This window comes from Microcaecilia unicolor, chromosome 2 (assembly GCF_901765095.1).
Source record: "Microcaecilia unicolor chromosome 2, aMicUni1.1, whole genome shotgun sequence".
Taxonomy (NCBI): Eukaryota; Metazoa; Chordata; class Amphibia; order Gymnophiona; family Siphonopidae; genus Microcaecilia; species Microcaecilia unicolor.
Window position 1 is genome coordinate 577649249 of NC_044032.1, and position 21714 is coordinate 577670962.

General features: G+C 43.0%; 1 protein-coding gene across 3 annotated transcripts in view; it reads right to left on the bottom strand.

Annotated features, from left to right (window-relative positions):
- Nucleotides 1-21714, bottom strand: part of TENM3 (teneurin transmembrane protein 3) — a 582976-nt gene that overhangs the window by 123854 nt on the left and 437408 nt on the right. For all 3 annotated transcript variants that reach the window (XM_030191520.1, XM_030191518.1, XM_030191519.1), the window contains exon 13: nucleotides 5488-5704. In XM_030191520.1, coding sequence (XP_030047380.1) covers nucleotides 5488-5704 — 217 coding nt within the window. The remainder of the gene's footprint in view (nucleotides 1-5487; nucleotides 5705-21714) is intronic.

The window sequence follows — 21714 nt, forward strand, 5'->3', positions numbered from 1 at the left end:
CAGTCCCGCCTTCACCACACCTCTGACACGCCCCCGTCAACTTTGTTCATTTCCATGACAGACTGCAGTTGGAGGCGCCCAGAATCGGCTTTCGATTATAACGATTTGGGCGCCCACGGGAGAAAGGCGCCCATCTCCCGATTTGGGTTGAAATATGGGCGTCTTTCTGTTTCGAAAATAAGCTGGATAAACACCTAAGAAAACAATGCAATATATCTTTATCAATAAAACAGGTAAACACAGCACCTCAAGTCTTTTCTTTTTATTTAGATTACAGTTTATAAATACACAAGGCGGATATTGTGTAGAAAGCAAGAAATACGTTACCAGTATAGAAACAATAGAGGTAATCAATCCACAATGTTAAGGCAGAGAGCATTACAACAAGAAAACAGCAGTAATCCCAAGAACATAAGAGTGCAACAGGTGCAGAACAGAACTAGGATTTTTCAATGTACAACCCCACATACAAACATATTATATTAAACTTTTAATGATAACGGCAACAAACAGTACCTACACTGCTAGACACTGGGGCTCATTTTCGAAAGAGAAAAAAAACGCCTAAAAAGTGGCAAAAAGCAGCAATTGGACGTTTTTCTCACAAAAACATCCAAATCAGTATTTTCAAAACCAATTTTTCAGACATTTTTCTATGCTGTTCTTCTGCAGTGTGTCCGAATCTCAAGGAGGCATGTCAGAGGCGACGTAAGGGTGGGATTTGAGCATTCCTAAGACTTGGACATTTTTCAGTTATAATGGAACAAAACAAAACCGTCCAGGACTAAAGCTAAGACATTCTGAGATAGACCTGTTAATATAGAGAGTAAGGCACAAACAGGTGCCCTAAATGACCAGATGACCAATTAGATTGTAAGCTCTGTCGAGCAGGGACTGTCTCTTCATGTCCAGTATACAGCGCTGTGTACGTCTAGTAGCGCTATAGAAATGATAAGTAATAGTAGTAGTAATAATATGACCACTGGAGACAATCAAGTGTGACCCCTCAATACCCCCCCCCTGTAGTCACTGACCCCCTCTCACCCCCCCAAAAATGTGAACAACAATATGACTTACCAGCCTCTATGACAACCTCAGATGTTAAAGCCAGTTCTATTACAGCAAAATGCAGGTCCCTGGAGTAGTGTAGTGGTCGGTGCAGTGCACAATGGTGTGGGGGACTCGGGTCCCTATCTCCCTTTACCTGTCACACTTGTGGTAGAAACTGTGACCCCTCCCAAAGTCAACAAAACCATACTGTACCCACATATAGGTGACCCCCTTCACCCATAAGGGTGTGGGTTTTGGATGGGTTTTGGGGGGCTCAGGGAGCAAAAGTGAGATGTATACCTGGGAACATTTTTATGAAGTACGCAGTAGTGCCCTCTAGGGTGCCCAGCTGCTGTCCTGGGATGTCTGGGGGATCAGTCTACTAAATTGTTGGATCCTCCTACATCCCAATTTTATTTATTCGGATTTATTTACCGCTTTTTGAAGGAATTCACTCAAGGCGGTGATGGCATGAATCTCTATGTTTTACACTTATTCAGGTTTTTTTTCGAAAATGGACCAAAAACAAAACGTCCAAAGCACAAAACCTTATTCAAAAGAGTGCATGATGATATGAGTACTGTGATCACTCTGAGCACCAATCACTTTAAAGTACTTTAAATTCGGAGTTTTAAAATAATTTGGAAAAATATTTTAGTAAACTATTGATTCATCTATTGAAATTAAACAGGTTTCTTAAGTATATAGAATAGATATTTATAGAAACCAAAGACAATACAGTACCCCAGAATATTTTGAGAGTTAAAATTTAATGGCAAGAAGTGCAGAGTGATGCACTTGGGGTACAGAAATCCAAAGGAGATGTACCAGATAGGAGGAGAAAGATTGATAAGCACAGCTTAGGAGAGGGACCTAGGGGTGATTGTGTCTGAGGATCTCAAGGTGATGAAACAATGTGACAAGGTTGTGGCCATGGCCAGAAGATGCTAGGCTGCATAGAGAGGGGTATAACCAGCAGAAGAAAGGAGGTGTTGATGCCCCTGTGCTTAGCAAAAGACACACTGGAAGTGGGGACAGCAAGAATAACTGCTTCCCCATTCTTCTACATACTTGTGGTGGAAAAGAGAGTTTGGGCTGGAAATGTTTATCCCATACATTGTTTAATTCCATTACTGTTTTCATCTCCACCACCTCCCACGGGAGGGTGTTCCAGGTATCTACTAGCCTCTCTGTGAAAAAGTACTTCCTGAAATTATTCCTGAGTTCCCCCCCCCCCCCCCCCCCCCCGCAACCCTAATTCATGTCCTTCCGGTCTCTGGAAAACATTTGTTTGTAGATTAATACCTTTCATATATTTGTATTATATCATTCCTATCTCTCTTTTCCTCCAGGGTACACACATGTTCAGGTCCTCAAGTCTCTCCTCATATGTTTTGTGATGCAAACTACTACTTATCATTTCTATAGCGCTACTAGACATACGCAGCGCTGTACACTTGAACATGAAGAGACAGTCCCTGCTCGACAGAGTTTACAATCTAATTAGGACAGACTTCAAGTCTTTTTACGACCTTGGCAAGACACGGCCTCCAAAACTAATACAGTACTCCAGTTGAGGCCTCACCAACACCTTGTACAGGGGCATCAACACCACTTTTCTTCTGCTGGTTATACCCCTCTCTATGTAGCCTAATATCTTCTGGCCATGGCCACCACTTTGTCACATTGTGTCCGAGGATCTCAAGGTAATAAAACAATCACCCCAAGGTCCCTCTCCTGAGCTGTGCTTATCAATCTTTCTCCTCCTAAATGGTACATCTCCTTTGGATTTCTGCACCCCAAGTACATCACTCTGCACTTCTTGGCATTAAATTTTAACTCTCAAAATATTCTGGGGTACCGTATTGGCTTTGGTTTCTATAAGTATCTATTCTATATACTTAAGAAACATGGTTAATTTCAATAGATGAATCAATTGTTTACTAAAATATTTTTCCAAATTATTTTAAAACTCCAAAGTTAAAGTACTTTAAAATAATTAGTGCTCACAGTGATCATAATATCACACATTTGAAGAGTGATCTTCAATGGTGTTCAATGCACCAGAATGTCCAACCCTGCCTGCTTTTACTCTATATTAGGGGAAAACCCCTAACCATTAATTCAAAATAGTGTGATATAACGCAGCTCTCAATAATCAGTCCATAAAAATCCGTTCACCACAAATAAAAATCATTTATCTGTGATCACTGTGGGCACCAATCACTTTAAAGTACTTTAAATTTGGAGTTTTTAAATTATTTGAAAAAATATTTTAGTAAATTATTGATTCATCTATTGAAATTTAATACAGGCTTCTTAAGTATAGAGAATTAAAAACTGCCAGACCTTGACCATTCTTCTAATTTTTAGAGATCGCTTCTCATGGTTTCTACTCCCTCCAGGGTATCCACTCTATTGGCTATCTTCATGCCATCTGCAAAAAGATAAATTTTTCCTTCTAATCCTTCAACAATGTCTCTCACAAATATATTAAACAGAATCGGCCCCAGTACCGACACCTGATGCTCTCTATTAATGACCTTCCTTTCCTCTGAGTGAATTCCATTTAACCACCACCCTTTGCTGGCTGTTGGTCAACCAGTTTCTAATCGGGTCCTAAATTCAGCCCATTCAAGCTTATGCATGAGTCTTCTGTGAGTGACCATATCAAAGGTTTTGCTGAAATCCAAGTAGATTACATCTGCGCATGTCCTTTATCCAGTTCTTTGGTCACCCAGTCAAAGAAATCAATCAGATTTGTTTGGCAGGATTTTCCTTTGGTAAAGCCACATTGCCTCATATCCTGCAACCTGTTGGATTCTAGAAAGTTAACTACTTTTTCCTTCAATAGGGACTTCACTATTTTTCCTACCACTGACGTAAGGCTTACCGGCTTGTAGTTTCCCCACTTCTTTCCTGTCCCCGCTTTTGTAAAGAGGGACCACATCAGCTCATCTCCAATCCCACGAAACCTCTCCCATCTCTAAAGATCTATTAAATAAATCCTTAAGAGGTACCACCAGGATTTCTGTGAGCTCCCTTAGTATCCTGGGATGTATTCCATCCATCCCCATAGCTTTGTCTGCTTTCAGATTTTCAAGTTGTTAATAAACGCTTTCTTCCATGAACGGTGCAATATCAACTCCATTCCCAGATATACCCTCGGCAGCCAACTGCGGTCCTTCTCTAGGATTTTTTTCATGATCACCAAAGAGAAGTATTTGTTTAGTATGTTCACTTTATCCTCATCACATATCCATTCTCAGAATCTTTCAGTCTTACAATTCCATTCCTAGCTTTTCTCCTTTCTCCAATATATCTGAAAAAGGTCTTGTCATCTCTCTTTACATCTTTAACCATTTTTTTCTTCTGCCTGTGCTTTCATTAGCTGTATTTACTTCTTCAATTCTTTGAGTTTAATCTGATAATCTTTTTTCCATGATCCTTTTCTTATGTTCATCTGTATTTCTTGAATGCAGCCTCTTTAGCCCTTATTTTTTCAGCCACTTGTTTGGAGAACCATATAGGCTTTTTTTTAACCTGTTTTTCTTGTTTTTGTTTACTTTCCTAGCATAAATATCTGTTGCCATATTTATAGCAGCTTTCAGCTTGGACCACTGTGCTTCCATTTCTCCTATGCCTACCCCCATGCCATCAGCTCCTTCTTAGATCCAGAGCAAAAAAATTAAAGCCTAATATCAGTAGGAGTCAGAATGTAAAAATACAGAGGAGTTGGAAGTCGAAGCTTTGCTATACCGACTCCACAGCTCTGCTTAAAACCTGCATTATTTTAACCCATTAGTGCCCAAAGTTCCCATAAGAATCCACATGGGAACAAATTGATTTGTTCCTATATGAGAACAGTGGGCACTAATGAGTTAAAAAGGTCAGTAGATTTAATTATTGTGGTAATATACTTATAAACTCCTAGGTATTATTGAATATTTTGTGCATCAATTTGGGACCTTTATAAAAGAGGCAACATTCTTCCCAACTCTGACACTGGAGTAATTTTATAAAAAGGCAGCCTAAGAGTAATTTTCAAAGCTTTTTCAATGGGCAAAACTGAATGACCATGGTAATTGACTTTAATACAATTGCTTGCAATAGGTGTGGGTAAAAGTATGCATGTGGTATCATTTACTTCCTCTAGGGGGAAATGTTCTGGGTGGCAGGGTCGGGGTGGGGTTTAGAACTACAACCATACTTTGGCTTACATATTTACTCAGAAAAATTATCTGCACAAATTAGTAGATATAAAAGTATACCTTATTTTTCCTGGGATAGTTTTCCAAAGTGAAAGTATATGCATACTTTTACTTTGAAAATCCTTCAAAACCTGTAGAGTGGAAGTACATGAATACATTTTCAACAGTGCAAGCAGTTATAAAAGTACTCCTCCCCCCACCAATTGTAAAACAGTGACAAATTTACCTCTTATTGAAAGGGCTATCTCCTGGTATTACATGGGTGCTGTCAGGTCCCGTAAGGAAATTGATTCTATCATAAAAAGATCTGGCAGCTTGCTGAGATGGCGATTGCTGATTTTGGCTGATAATGTCTTCAGGATCAGGTAGGCCTCGACAATAAGGCTGATTTTGACAGGAAGTCTGTAAGCAGCAATCAGGATCCATACAATCAATTAAACCATCTACAAACAGAAATTCAAAGGAATAAACTGACTTTGGTGCATTAGTGTGAATAAACATTTTTGCAGCAAGAGTGTTTTGCATTGCATATACAGTATTACACAGTGCTATGTAGAGTAGTGGGGTGCTGAGATTTATTAACTTTTGCATTATTAGACTTTGCCACATTAAAAAAAAGAGTTTACGGCCTTTATTTTAAAAAGCCCTATTTGTTATTTGCACAAGTAAATACCTGCAATTACACATTTAAAAGAAAATTAAAGACTTCACTTACTAAGAAATTTGTTTGATAGGTCTCCCCAGCAGTTTGCCCTGGTTATGTCTTCACATTGTAAACCACTTTGAACCCTGTGGTGTTAGTGGTATATAAGTATAATGAAATGAAATGTATCTCACATAAATGTATAGAGCCTTATTTTAGGAAGCCAGTATTTTCACCTGGATATCTGGCATATGAGTACATTGCAAGGAGAAGCGGTTTTATCAATATTTTATCAACTGCTCCAAAAAGGACATCCTGAAGAAGAGGATCCCATTCAAGTGGAGCCTAGAGCAACACTAGGCATTTGATAGCCTCAAGATCGTGTTTACTTCCATTCCCATCCTGATCCAGAACAGCCCTTTATAGTGGAAGCTGATGCTTCCAGAAGAGCAAGGTGCTCTACTTTTCCAGCAGAAGACACTGGGAATCTTCTCCATTCATTTGCATTCTACTACCAGAAGCTGACTGTAGCAGTGAAAAATTAAATCAATGACAAGGAGTTATTGGCCATTAAAACTGCCTTCAAAGAATGGCACCACCTTAGTAGTGTAATGGTTAGAGCAGCAGGCTGAGAACCACTGTCACTTTGTGATCTTGGTCAAATCACTTAACCCTTCATTGCTTCAGATAAAAATAGTTAGATAGTAAGCCCTCTTGGGAAAAGACTACCTACTGTACCTGAATATAACTCTCCTAGAGCTACAACTGAAATAAGTATGAGTTAAATCCATTCCTTTTTGAGGGAGCATGCTGCCAAATCAAGGTCTACATGGACCATAAGAATCTGGAGTTTAACAAGAAATCACAAAATATGAACTCTAGGCAAGTATACTGGTTGCTTTTTGGTGCCTGTTTTGATTTTGTCTTGCCTACTGACTGGATACTCCAAACAACAAGGCCAATGCCCTCTTCTAGAAAGAAGGAGATCTTGCACCCTAACCCAAGTTTCCTATCACAATCCTCCACTCAGAAGACTTCCTCCTGGGACCTATAGAATGGATATCCTGGAGTATGTATGGGTGAGTTTGCACAAGACCCACAGCAGGGAATGGGGAATGACAAGATTGGGAGAGAAGATGGGTTGGAACTGGTATCAACAACTCCTGTACAAGAAAGACAAGCTTGGTATACTCAAGGGTACAAGCACGTTTGGAAGTACTTTGCAGCTTCCATGATACCTTACAAGCAGATCACGCTGGAATTCGTAGGACCAGAGAATTAATTGGCACATGCTTCTGGTGGCCAGGGTAGGGACAAAATATCCAAGAAAATATTGGGTCCTGTAAAGTCTGTACTCAAAATAAGGTACCGTGGGACATAGAAGCCAACTTTTCAAAATTGTTGGGGGTGCTAAGTCCAATGGAAATAACCTTTCCCTGGACACATACAAGGAATTTTCTTAATATTGGGGGTGCTCAAGCACCCACAGCACCCACAGAGTCGGCTCCAATGCCGTGGGATAGCACCATGGACTACTAATGCTGCTACCTACACCTTCTAAACCCTGGGAATGGATTTCCTCACTGGCTTACTGGTAATGCAAGGCAAATCAACAATTTTTCTAGTTAAACTCATTCTCCAGATGGTCCACTTCATTGCTGCTGACTGCCACTCATCTATATGTGAAATGTTAGATATACTGGTCTGGTCCATATTCACAGATTGATTTCTCACACAGTCTCAGATCAGTGTACCAAGTTCAGTGCATAATTCTGGAGAGATGTAATGAAGCTTTTAGACATATAGATCCATTTGTCTTCAACCTACTGTTCACAATCTATCAGACAAAAAGAATATACAAACCAGGCCTTAGAGTAATATCAACGATGCTTTTCTAACTATCACCCAAAAAAATTGGACTGTTACTTCCCATGGCAAAATTTACATATTATAATTCATAGCATTCATCCACCAAGCTTTCACAATGTAGAGAGACTTATACATGCATCCTGCACCTGTTTTACAAGAAGCCTATGGTAGAATACTATGGGAATTCTCCATGTTCTATCCTTGACATGTGAATGTTCCTCTTCATGTAGTATCTAATAGATCCATGCCAAAGCTCAAGCAGATGTTATTTTTGTGATCCAAGAACAAATAAACCCAGAGGCCCTTCATGAGTAACTTTCAACAAACCTCCATATCCACCCTAAAACAACAAAACTCCTTCCTGGATTGGTGTGCCCTGTCCTACCACCAGTGACTGTAGAGGTTGCCAGGGATTCCTTGCACAGGTCAAACTGGACTCTAAAATACTTTTCGGGCTGCCAACATTATCTGGAGGAGTGGAAGTTATAGAGTAAAACAACACAATTGGGAGCTAGTGGACAACATAACCACAAGTAGTAGCACAAGTAGTACAAGTAGTAGCAGCCTGCCAATAAAGGAGTCCAGTAAGAGGTATATCTTATCAATGACCCTATTTAAGGAAGGCCAACCAGACACATCCCTGTTGGCTCAATCGTTTTTGGTGAGCTTGTCCTGCAAACATTGTCATCCCAGCTTCTTGTGCTACTTTGGATTTTTGAATAAATCTTACTCTAGTACAGTTATCAACTGAGCATTTAAAGAGGGCTACAAATTGCTAAACTGTTACTTGATTATTGTGTGTGTTCGATGCAAAGAGCTCCTAGCTTTCAGAGAATGAGTCTGTTCTCTTGAGGCTAGAGTAGCAGACTTAAGAGGAACTAAGGGAGACAGAGAGGAACATAGAGGAGGCCTACAGGGATGTTGCAGAGAAGTCCCACGTCCAGTCTAGCAGCCTGTGAGATGCCTTGGAGGAGGAAGGTCCACTAAAATGAGAGCATCCCACTGGTGAAGGTGGAAATAATCCTGTAGCCAGGACCAGCCCACCAGCAAATGCAATATCCTTTCATACCAAGGATTTGTCTGCAGGAGCTTCTGCACAGGAGGGAAGGGTTAGGATGGCTGTTGTAGTTGGTGATTCGATTATTAGGCATGTAGCTAGCTGGGTGGCTGGTGGACATGAGGATCGCCTGGTCACTTTCCTGCCTGATACGAAAGCGGCGGACCTCATGCATCACCGGCTGTCTTGGTACATGTGGGTACCAATGACATAGGAAAATGTGGGATGGAAGTTCTGGAAGCCAAATGTATGCTCTTAGGTAGAAAGCTCAAATCCAGATCCTCTAGGGCAGTGATAGCGAACCTTTCAGAGACCGAGTGCCCAAACAGCAACCCAAAATCTAATTATTTATCGCAGGTGCCGGTACTCATTATGGGCGGGGTCACCACATATGACTCCACCCCTATGAAAGCCACACCCCTTACACCAGCCATGGCGCATATAAACAGACATCATTGAAAATATTATACTAGTATAGGAGAAAAAATAACATGATTTTTTTTCATTATAAATCATTTCTGTAAGCTGTTACAGCTCCACTATACCCAGTGCAAAATAAGACAGCAGATGGAAATTCTCAAATTGGACAAATTCCAAACACTAAAATGAAAATAAAATGATTTTTTCTACCTTTGTTGTCTGGTGATTTTGTTTTTCTATCCATATTGGTCCGAGTCTCTGAATCTGCTGCTCTCTATCTGTTCTCTTAACTCCGTTTCCAGGGCTTCCCTTCCATTTATTTCTTTACTTTCCTCCTTTCTTCTTCATTTCTTGCCCTCCTCTCCCCCCTGCCCTCTCTTCCATCCACCCATGTCCAGCCACCCTCCTCTCCCCTCCAACCACCCATGTCCAGCCACCGTCCTCTCCCCTCTGCCCTCCCTCCCGCCCTCTCTATCAGCACCAGGCAGGCCTCCCACCCAGCACCAGGCACCCCTCCCTTCCACCCAGCACCAAGCACCAGGCCTCCCACCCAGCACCAGGCACCCCTCCCTTCCACCAAGCACCAAGCACCAGGCCTCCCTCCCACCCAGCACCAGGCACCCGTCCCTCCCTCCCACCCAGCATCAAGCATTCCTCCCTCCCAGCATCAGGCATCACTCCCTCCCTCCCACCCAGCACCAGGCACCACTCCCTCCCTCCCTCCCTCCCAGCACCAGGCCTCCCTGCCCTCCCAGCACCAGGCAGGCCTCCCTGCCACCAAGCACCAGGCATCCCTCCCACCTAGCACCAGGCCTCCCTCCCTTCCTCCCAGCACCTAGCATCAGGCCTCCCTCCCACCAGGCCTCCCTCCCTCCCACCAAGCACCCAGCATCAGGCCTCCCTCCCTCCCAGCACCCAGCATCAGGCCTCCCTCCCACCAAGCAGCAGGCCTCCCTCTCACCAAGCCTCTCTCCCACCCAGCATCAGGCCTTCTTCCCACCCAGCATCCAGCATCAGGCAGGCCTCTCTCCCACCCAGCACCCAGCCTCCATCCCTCCCTCCGAGCACCAGGGCCCCCCTCCTCTGAAATTTAAAAGGCAGCCCTGGTTGGGTTTAAGGTGGTGTTGGCAGCGGAAAGTGTGTTGTTTGCTCAGCGCGCCTTCGGCCTTCCCTTCTGTCTCTCAAGCTCTGGTCCCGCCCTTGTTGAAACAGGAAATGAGGGCGGGACCAGAGCTTGAGAGACAGACGGGAAGGCCGAAGGCGCGCCGAGCAAACAACACACTTTTTTCTGCCGCTGCCGACGCCGCCTTAACCCTGACCAGGTTATGTCTTTTAAATTTCGGAGAGGGGGGGCCCTGATGCTCGGAGGGACCGCCGGCCTGGTGCTTGGTGGGTGGGTGGGTGGGTGGGAAGGCGGGCGGACGGACCAGCGACGGCGCGCGTGCCAACAGAGAGGGCTCTGCGTGCCCTCATTGGCATGCATGCCATAGGTTCACTATCACTGCTCTAGGGTAACATTTTCAGAAGTGCTCCCTGTTCCACAAGCAGGACCTAAGAGACAGGCAGAGCTCCAGAGTCTCAATGTGTGGATGAGGCGATGGTGCAGGGAGGAAGGTTTGAGATCTGTAAGGAACTGGGAACATTCTGTGGAAAAGGGAGCCTATTCTGGAATGATGGGCTCCACCTTAACCAGGGTGGGACTAGGCTACTGTCATCAACATTTAAAAAGGAGATAGAAAAGCTTTTAAACTAGAAACTGGGAGAAGGCTGACAGTAATTCAAAAGTTCATGGTTTGGAACAAGGTATCTTTCAAAGATCACCAAACGCAGAATGCCCTCCTGCAGGAGGTGGTGGAGATAAAAACGGTAATGGAATTCAAACATGCATGGGATAAACACAAAGAAATCCTGTTTAGAAGGAAAGGATCCACAGAATCTTAGCAGAGATTGGGCGGCAACACCGGTAATTGGGAAGCAAAACCAGTGGTGGGCAGACTGGGCAGACTTCTATGGTCTATGCCTTGATCATGACTGAATAGATAGGGATGGGCTAGAGTGCAAATTTTAAGGGGCATCGACATTAAGCTTCAGAACTTTTAGAACAAGAACAGTGCTGGGCAGACTTCTATGGTTTATGCCCTGAGAATGGCAAGGACAAATCAAACTCGGGTATAAAGTATCACATACCATGTAAAATGAGTTTATCTTGTTGGGCAGACTGGATGGACTGTACAGGTTTTTATCTGCCGTCATTTACTATATGTAAAACAGGGAAGAGAGGGTATCCCAATAGAGAGGTTGCAATAGAGACCATAGTAGATCAGGTGTATTTAAATAAAAAGCAGACAGATTTTCAAGATTGCAAATTATCACTTGTCAACTGCTGAGCAAGATATAAATAGTAAAAACAAACATTTTTTTGAAATGTTTATATGCAAATGCCAGAAGGCTAAGAAATAAGATGGGAGAGTTAGAAAATATTGCACTAAATGAAAAATTAGGTAGAATAGGCATCTCTGAGAAGAAGGATAACCAGTGGGACACTGTCATACCAGGGTACAAATTATATTGTAGTGATAGAGTGGATCGAATTGGTGGAATTGTAGCATCATATGTTATGGAAGGCCATGGGAAAAGGATAGTTATAGGAGTGTACTTCTGTCCACCTGGCCAGGATGAATACAGATATAAAAATGTTATCAGAAATTAGGGAGACTAACAAACTGGAGAACACAATAATAATGGGTTTCCCAGTTTGCTTTTTAACATAAATTATACATGATCTAGAGATGGGAGTAACTAGTGAAGCAATTAAATTTGCTGATGACATGTGGAGGGGCATAATTGAATGGGGCGCCCATGTTTTCCGGAGGACGTCCTTGCAGGGCGTCCCATGAAGGGTGGTAAGAGCTCATGTGCTAACCTTATGATAATCGGCAGCATGCGGCAGTATGTCTGTGCTAACCAATTAGTGCAGGGCACGCCTACTCTTCACCCCCAAACATGCCCCTCACACTGAAAAATATTTTATTTTTTAGCACGAGATTGGACGTAGTGATTCCAGAACTATATGAACTATAGAAATATGTTAAAAAGCAGCGGTCCCAGTACAGACCCTTGGAGAGCCCCAATATTTACCCTTCTCCATTAAGAATATTGACCAGTTGAACCTACTGTCTGTTTTCTGTCCATTAAATAGTTTTTAATCGGGATACTGCCTCCTATCCCATGATTTTCTAATTGAACACAGGGGGACCAGTGCACTATGAATGCTGGCTCCTCCCATGACCAAATGGCTTGGATTTGGTCGTTTCTCAGATGGGTGTCCTCGGTTTCCATTATCGCCGAAAACCGGGGACAACCATTTCCAAGGTCGACCATCTCAACATTTAGGTCGACCATCTCTAAGGTCGACCTAAATGTTGAGATTTGGGCGTCCCCGACCGTATTATCAAAATGAAAGATAGACGCCCATCTTGTTTCGATAATGGTGGTTTCCCTGCCCCTTCACGGGGCCGTCCTGTGCGGACGCCCTCAGGAAAACTTGTTCGCCCCATTCGATTATGCCCCTCCACATTTTAACTGCCAGACCCTTGACCATTCTTCTAACATTTGGAGATCCCTTCTCATGGTTTCAACTCCCTCCAGGGTATCCACTCTATTGGCTATCTTCGCATCTCTAAGGTCGACCATCTCAACATTTAGGTCGACCATCTCTAAGGTCGACCTAAATGTTGAGATTTGGGCTTCCCTGACCGTATTATTGAAACAAAAGATGGACGCCCATCTTGTTTCGATAATATTGGTTTCCCCACCCCTTTCCTGGGACGTCCCTTAGAGATGGTCATCCCCGTTCAATTATGCCCCTCCACATGTCAGATAGCATTTCTGATGTGTCCAAGTGGAACAGAGGACTATTCTTCAATAAGCAGAACAAGTTGTCAAGGAAGAGTAATTTTAAAATAAGTAAAAATAAAAATTGTTTGAATAAAGGATAAGCAAATAAAATAAAACCAAAAAAATAGTGTGCTAAGAGGCTTTTAGACATATGATGAATACCACAACTCCAGTGAAAGACGCCGAAGTTGCAGTAGGCGTTTGGGTGTTTTGAAGTCATTTCATCATTTTATTTTAAAGTATATATTTTTGCATTATTACTGGACTCATCATATAGTTTATTTATATTAGAACTTTAGAGCCTCAGTTATTCTCACTAATTTGTGTACTCATTAATCACATCTGCCATACAACATTTTAAAAACCAAATTCTCTCATTTAAATTTCACCCATGCTTCAATTGGGAGCCAATGCAATTCTAACATATAAGGGGTTATAGAAGTAAACTAACCAAGAGAAAAGATCAGTCTTATCACACTGTTTTGCACAATCTGTAATTGTCTCAAAGCAGCCTTTGAGCAACCTGAAAAGACTAAGCTTCCTGAGTGTCCCTTTTGCTCCTTCATGATTGTGAAAGGGTGTATGTCCCATCATAGAGAAGAGAGAACCTCCAGCCCAGAAACCAGACTAGAACAAAATCATATAGAGTCACGACATGGATCTGAGATAGTCTCACAGCATCCCCTTACATTTAAGGTGAGAACTTTAGACCCCTGTGCGGGAGGAAGTAGCAGTCATGGAAGCTATGTGGGAGATGACGGTGGAATATTATCCTTTCTGTGAGATGCTAACATAATTCCATGATAGCTGGATACAAGAGACAAGTGCCCAGGAACTGATTAAAATAACCCAAATTTGCATATAATATACATAGGTGAATGCTGGGGAATTGTGGACGGTTCTTCAGTTTTGGATACTCGGTCCACACCTTTGGGTGGACAGTGCTTTGGTTTTGGATACTCAGCCCATCCTTTCAGGTGGGCAGAGCATGACAAGTGGTATCAGGAGTGGGATCAACCGGACCACATGCAGTGACCAATAGCCCAAGGATCCTTGCAGAGCACAGGCTCACCTGTACTGCTGGTAAGAGTACCTCGGGGTTAGAGGCTGAGGATAAAAAGTAAGGGTTCTACAGAGGGCTTGGGTGGAAGCCAAATACTTAAAAGCCCTGAGTTTGAGAAGCAGCACTTGCTTCGATTTTTTTCAGGAAGATGGCGTCGGAAGCCTTCATGAAATGGGTCGTTGAACTAATGAAGGCCCAGCAAGAGGCAATGGACCTCCGGTTGGCTAAGACCCTTGAGCAGCAGGTACAACAGAAGCGACCATTGCTGCAGTTGTTAGAGACATAAGCCTTGGAACTGCACAACCTTGCGTCTGGACCGCAGAACCGAGAGAACCAACAGGACTCTGAGGTGAGGTGGTCTGATGGAGTAGTTGGGTTCTCTCGGGCAGACTGGCCTAGTGGGCTGTCTCTTACTAAGATGGGACTGGAGGATGACCCAGAGGCATTTTTGACTATTTTTGAGCATGTGGCCATGGCTGCACAGTGACCCTTGGACCAATGGGAAGTCATTTTGGCACCCTATTTAATAGGGGAGGCCCAAGCTGCTTACAGAGCTTTAGATACCACCTGGGCCATGGACTATAGAGAAGTGAAGGCCACTATTCAGGATAGATTGGGCCTCACAGCAGAAATCTATCGCAGGAAGTTTAAGGCCCAGACCTTTCAGAAAGGGGATCAACCTCAGACAGTGGTACAGCGGTTGATGGATTCAGCCTCTCAAGGGTTGGAACCTGCCCAGAAATCCCCTCAAATTCACAGTCTTGGAAAAATTTCTGACCATTTTACCATCTCCTGTAAAATCCTGGGTTACTAGGCAAGGACCAGGATCAGTTGAGGAGGCTACCTTGCTGGTGGAGAAATATATGGAGGCTAAATAAGGATGGAGTCAGAAACAGGGGGTTCCCCACCCTTAAGAAATCCCAAACGTCCCTAGCAGGAAAAAATATAATAACTAAAAACCCTAGAGAGAAGGCTGGGGATTATAAGGATAAGGGAGGACCCTTTATCTGGGGAACTGGACAAAGTAAATTGGGACAGCGTGAGCAGTCATCCCTGCCAAGAAACATGCTCCAGTTATAGGTGTTACACTTGTAGAGTACAGGGACATTTTAAAAGAGACTGGACTCCTAACCCCCGAAAAGGAGCTGTCCATATCTGTGCAGTCATCACTTGTCCCAGGAAGTCAGGGCCAGGCTATAAAGACAGAGGTAAGAGTGACTGGAGTAATTCTGGAAGCCTTGTTAGATGCTGGGAGTAATCAGTCCTTCATGTCTGGAGCTTTAGCCAGGACCCTACAAATAGGAAGCAAAGAAAGACACTTTAGTGGGATTGTACAAGTACAATTTGTGCATGGACACATCAAACAGGAACCCATCTATAAGATAGGGGTAACTTGGGAAGGAAGGACACAGCCCCAAAAGATAGAAGTTGTAGAAAAATTGCCCTTTCCTCTGATCCGGGGAGAGACTGGGTTGGGATGAAGGCAGTCCTTACCCCAAAGGAGGCGTGCATGTCCATGCGAGTCAGTGATTATTCCCCACCAGAACCAGAAGGGTTTCAGTTAGGAGAAATATTCCCCTTTACTGCACAGAATGTGGTCAAAGAACTGGGGAAGAATAGGAAAAGTAGGATTAAAAGAAGAGCTGAGAAATGGAAAGGGTTAATTCCTCCAGGTACGGTAGAAGCTTTGGGAGAGGAAGTTATGAATCAGTTTCATTGTTTTCCAGAGGAGCAGGCAAGGGATCCCTCACTGACAGAATGTTGGGACAAAGTAAGTGATCCTGGGGACAGGGAGGCCAATAATGAACCACACTTTATTAGGAGGAATAACCTTCTGTATCAGGTAGTCAATAAAAAAGAAAAGGGGGAACATGTACAACTATTAATACCTGAAGTGTTTAGAAGAACCCTGCTGACCCTAGCCCATGCACACCCATTGGAAGGTCATTTTGGGGGAGCATGGGACAGTGGCCTGCAGTATACAATGATTCTTCTGGCCAAAGGTTTATGAGGAGGTAAGGGAATACTGCCGGTCCTGTCCAGAAAGTCAAAAAGTACCCTGGACAAAGAAACAACTGAGGGTCTTCCTGGGTATGATAGGGTATTTCTGAAAATTCATTCCCCAATTTTCAGGGAAGGCTGCTGCTCTCATGACCCTATTAAAGAACACCCGGCCAAACCAGCTGGTTTGGGATTGGACTGTGGAGCAAGCGTTTAAAAATCTAAAGGAAGCCCTTTGTAAGGAACCAGTGCTAAGAAACATTGACATTGGGCAGAAATTTACCTAATAAATGGACGCCTCTGGGGTAGGGCTTGGGGCTGTCCTGAGCTAAGGAAAAGGGGAGGAAGAACACCCAGTCATGTATATTAGTAGAAAACTCTCAGAAACAGAACAAAAATACTCCACCACGGAAAAGGAGTGCCTGGCTGTCAAAAGGGTCATCGAGACTCTTCGGTACTACCTATTAGGAAGGCAATTCATGATAGTGACTGACCATGCTCCACTGACATGGTTGGGCCTGACGAAAAACATCACCACCAGACTGATGAGATGGTATCTGGTGCTTCAGGCCTATGTCTTTTCAGTGGAGCATCTGGCCGGTAGGGAGCACGCCAATGCAGACTATATATCCAGGAAGGGATCCTGGGCAGATGATGAGAGAGTAGCTAACGATGAACCTAGGGTCCTTCAAAGAAGGAGGAACGTATGTGACAGGGTGTACATCCCATCACAGAGGAACGAGAACCTGCAGCCCAGGAAGCAGGCTAGAACAAAACCGTATAGAGTCACTACATGGATCTGAATTAGTCTAACATCATCCTCTTACATTTAAGGTGAGAACTTTAGATCCTTGTTCCGGATGAAGTAGCAGTCAGGAAAGGTACGTGGGGTGGAGGGAGACTAACCCTTCTGTGAGATGTTAACATAATTCCCTGATAGCTGTGTACAAGAGACAAGTGCCCAGGAACTGATTAAAATAACCCAAATTTGCGTATAATATTCATAGGGGGGATGCTGGGAAATTGTGGGAATTCACCCTAACCTCAAGGGAGGGATCAAGACTAAATGCCAATTCTGCCACCTGGCTGACTTTAAGGTCCTTTCTCTTCACTGCCTGAAGAGAATCAAGGAATATGCATTAGGTGGATTACCTGCTAGCGGATTCCAAAGGACTATTTGTGGCTGGACTTTTGATTGGAGTCCTTATCTTTTTTGGACACTCTATCCACACCTTCAGGTGCATAGTGCTTTAGTTTTGGATACTCAGTCCACATCTTCGGGTGGACAGTGCTTTGGTTTTAGATACTTGGCCCACACCTTTGGGTGGGCGGTGCATGACAGTAATCTAACGGTCCCCATGGATTCCTTCACAGGCTTTCTGCTTTTGATGTACCTGAAAAAGTTGCTACCGAGAGTTTTAGCCTGTGTGGCAAGTTTCTCTTCATATTCTCTTTTAGCCTTCTTTATTAATGCTTTGCAACTGACTTGCTAGTGCTTATGTTGCTTCTTATTTTATTCATTGGGGTCCTTTCACCATTCTTTGAAGGACATGCTCTTGGCTGTAATAGCTCCTTTCATGTCACCTTTTAACCATGCTGGCTGTCATTTTCTCTTCTTTCCACCTTTGCACATATGTGGAATGCATCTGGTCTGGGCTTCCAAGATGATATTTTTAAATAATGTCCACACCTGATTTAGTGTCCTAACCTTTGTAGACAATCCTTTTAGCTTCTTTTTAACCACTTTCTTCATTTTATTATAGTCGCCCTTTTGAAAATTAAATGCAGCTACAGTAATTTCTTTTGTGGGTTCATGCCAGATAGTAGCTCAAACTTGATCATGTTATGATCACTTTTTCACAGGGGACCCAACACCGCCACGCCTTGAACTATGTCCTGCACACCACCAAGGGTCAGATCCAAAATGGTTTCCCCTCTTGTTGGTTCCTGGACCAGTTGTTCCAAGAAGCAGTCATTTATTACATCACCCTGGCATTCCTTGATGTAACATTTATCCAGTCAATATTGGGGTAATTGAAATCACCATTATAATACTGCCCAATTTGCCAGCTTTCCTAATTTCTGTAAACATTTCTTCATCTGTCTGTTCGTTCTGTCCCGGTGGACGGTAGTACAGCCCTACACGAATATGATTACTGTCCAATTCAACCCCTAATAATCGAAACAAAGTCTCAAAAGCAAATCTATCCTTACCAATAATAAAATTTTGCTGTCTGATTAGGGTAAAACAATTTAAAATGTCAGTATATATCTCAGACCAGTTATCTAAAACAGAACAAAGAACTGAAATATGATCAGCATATATAAAAAAGCACAACTTAGCATGTTCCAAGTCTACTCCCAATGACTGCACCAAAATATTAAGCAAAGTTGGTGAAAGAGGGGAACCCTGTGGAACCGCAGAAGGTGCCCTCCAAGGTTCAGACATTGTCTCTCTGCCCTTGATGTTATAGGACTAATTGGTAAGAAATCCTTGGAACCAATGGAGCACTGTTCCCTGAATTCCAATGCTACTGAGCATATACAACAGTATCTCATGGTCAACCAAGTCTAATGCACAGGAGAGATTGGAATTGTACCAAAATAGCACAATTTCTCTGACTCAACTTTATCTTTCCCAAAGCTACAATGGAACCCACCACTGTTTCAGCACTGAAAAGTTTTTGAAACCCAGCTTGAGAATTATATAAAACATCAAATTTATCTAGGTACCTCTCGAGCTGTTCAATAACAAAACCTTCCATCATTTTCTTAACAAGAGGAATAGAAGCTATAGGTCTATAATTAGTAACTTCTTGCATGTTACCATCCTTCGGGATAGGGGTTAGGATTGTATCTCCCCTAGTAGATGGAAAAACATCTGCACTGCATATTGAACTATATAGTCAACAGATGGAGAAAATGCAATGTGGCATGTCTCATTATATGATCAAGGCAAGCATCCAAACAATATGATGATTTAGTAAACTTCTGCAAAATTATTAATCATTTATAGAAATCTCAAAATGTGCCGATATTCTACCTGCCAGAACAGATTCATCCAATTGTCACCAAACTTAACACAATTATATTGTGTAGATAACTGCAGCCATATGTTTTCTACCTTATTCTTAAAATACAAAGCTAGTTCCATGGCTGTGGGAATGTGCAAATCACTAGGCTTGGTTAAATCATCCACCTTAATAAAAGTATCCAATAATTCTTACAATATTTTTTTAAAACAACCTTTTCTCCTCCTACCAATTTAGAGTAAAACTCCCTCTTCTTGATAGCAATCATTTCCATATAATCACAAATCCAAATATGCCAACCAATTTTATTGTCCTCAGAAGGATCTTTCTTCCATAATTTCCTTTTCAAAAGAAGTAATTCCTGATCAAACCATTTATCATTGAAACTAACTTTTCTCTGATCATAGTTCCCTGTTTGGAAACATGCCCTTATCCGCCCTTTCCCTAAGAAACTGCCTCTACTTCTAGCTTTTGCCATATCTCCAATCTTCTCTTCTTCTCCAAAATACACGGAAAACCTTTTGTTCTTCAATTAGACCAGTACTTTGAACTCACTAATGTCCTCTACCCATACCATACTAGCTTCCACTGTAACTATAATACAGAAACCTTGCAGTGAATGTCACCATCTGCACCAACACCACTCTGTTGTTCTGGTATCTCTTGATCTCTCACTTCAGTCTTCGACTTGGTTGACCACACTCTATTGCTCCAATGCCTTCATGATGTTGGTCTCTCTGGAATTCATTGCCAAAGAATGTGGTAAAAGCAGTCAGCTTAGAGGGGTTTAAAAAAAGGTTTGGATAACTTCCTAAAAGAAAAGTCCATAAGCCATTACTAAGATGGACTTGGGGGGGGGGGGGGGGGGGGAATCCACTACTTAATTCTAGGATAAGCAGTATAAAATGTATTGTACTGTTTTGGGATCTTGCCAGGTACTTGTAACCTGGATTGGCCTATGTTGGAAACAGGATGCTGGGTTTGATGGACCTTTGGTCTGTTCCAGTATGGCAATCCTTATGTTCTTCTGCGTCTCTCATGCCATTAAATGACTGTCTTCTTTGTGTGTTTGCTTGGTTAAAGCAGAACCCGCTTTTCCTCAATGCCTCGAAATGTGAATCAATTTTCCCTAATCCTCATTTCTCCTTACCTCCTATTCTATTACTTGACAATAAACCTTTCCCATTTAAAAATAAAATCAAAATCCTTAGCGTATTGTTTGACAGCTCGCTCGCTTTCAAACCACAAATTAACTCCATTGTTTGTTCTATTCTTCGCCATGCACTGCATCCGTTCTCTCCATCCATTTCTCCTCTCCTCTCTTCTTTGCACTCTTGACTTAGCCCTTGTCATATCCCACCTTGACTAATGTAATTCGCTTTAGGCAGGTCTTCTCCTGTACCATCTGAATTGTTTACAACTCATCCAATCCACCAATGTCAAACTCCTCCATAACTCTCAGCATTTTGACCGTGTTACACCACTTCTCCTCTCCAAACATTGGCTTCCAATCTCCACTCCATTAAGTTTAAGCTTCTTTTACTAGTCTACAAGGGTTGCCTAGCTGCAGCTCCCCTCTATACCAATAAGCTCCTTATTCCATATAATCCCTCCCATTGCCTGTGCGCCTCTACAATAATCTTCTTGTCCTCGCATCTCCTATAGCAATGCATCTTACTATTTCTCGTGAAACAGCATTTAGCTATATTGGCTCCCAGCTCTGGCACTCACTCCCACTCCATATTAAAAACCAACCATCTGTTCAATCATTCAAGAAACTCCTCAGAAACCATCTGCTTACTCCCGACTTTTGGCTGCGCAGCTGAGAATTCTCTTTCTCACTCAACAACACCTACCCTTTTATTGAGACTTTTGGTCTCCTAGCCTACCTTTCCCCTCCCCCTCCCTGCCTCTGGTCCTATTCTCTTCTCTTCTTAACTTTTATTTTATTATGTAAACTGCATAGATGTCCCCATGACCCATTGCGGTATATCAAGTGCAATATATAAATACTAGTAAAAAAGGCCCGTTTCTGACACAAATGAAACGGGCGCTAGCAAGGTTTTCCTCGGCTCCCCTGCAGGCACCCATGTCCAGTAACCCTCCTCTCTCTCTGCCCCCCTCCAGCCACCCATGTCCAGTGACCCTCCTTTCTCCCTGCACCCACTGCAGCCACCCATGTCCAGCGACCCTCCTCTCTCCCCTGCCCCCCTCCAGCCACCCATGTCCAGCGACCCTCCTCTCTCCCCTGCCCCCCCCAGCCACCCATGTCCAGCGACCCTCCTCTGGACATGGATTGGCTGTGAGGCATGTTTTTTCCCCCCGGGTTCTGAAGTTGACATCATAATGGCTACAGTGATGTCAGCCTGATCTACGGAGCCTAGCAGACCAACTCGGAATGAGCCACGGTCCCAGGCAAGTCAGAACGTTGGAGGTGAGAATTATTATATAGGATGAACCTGAAAGGGAGG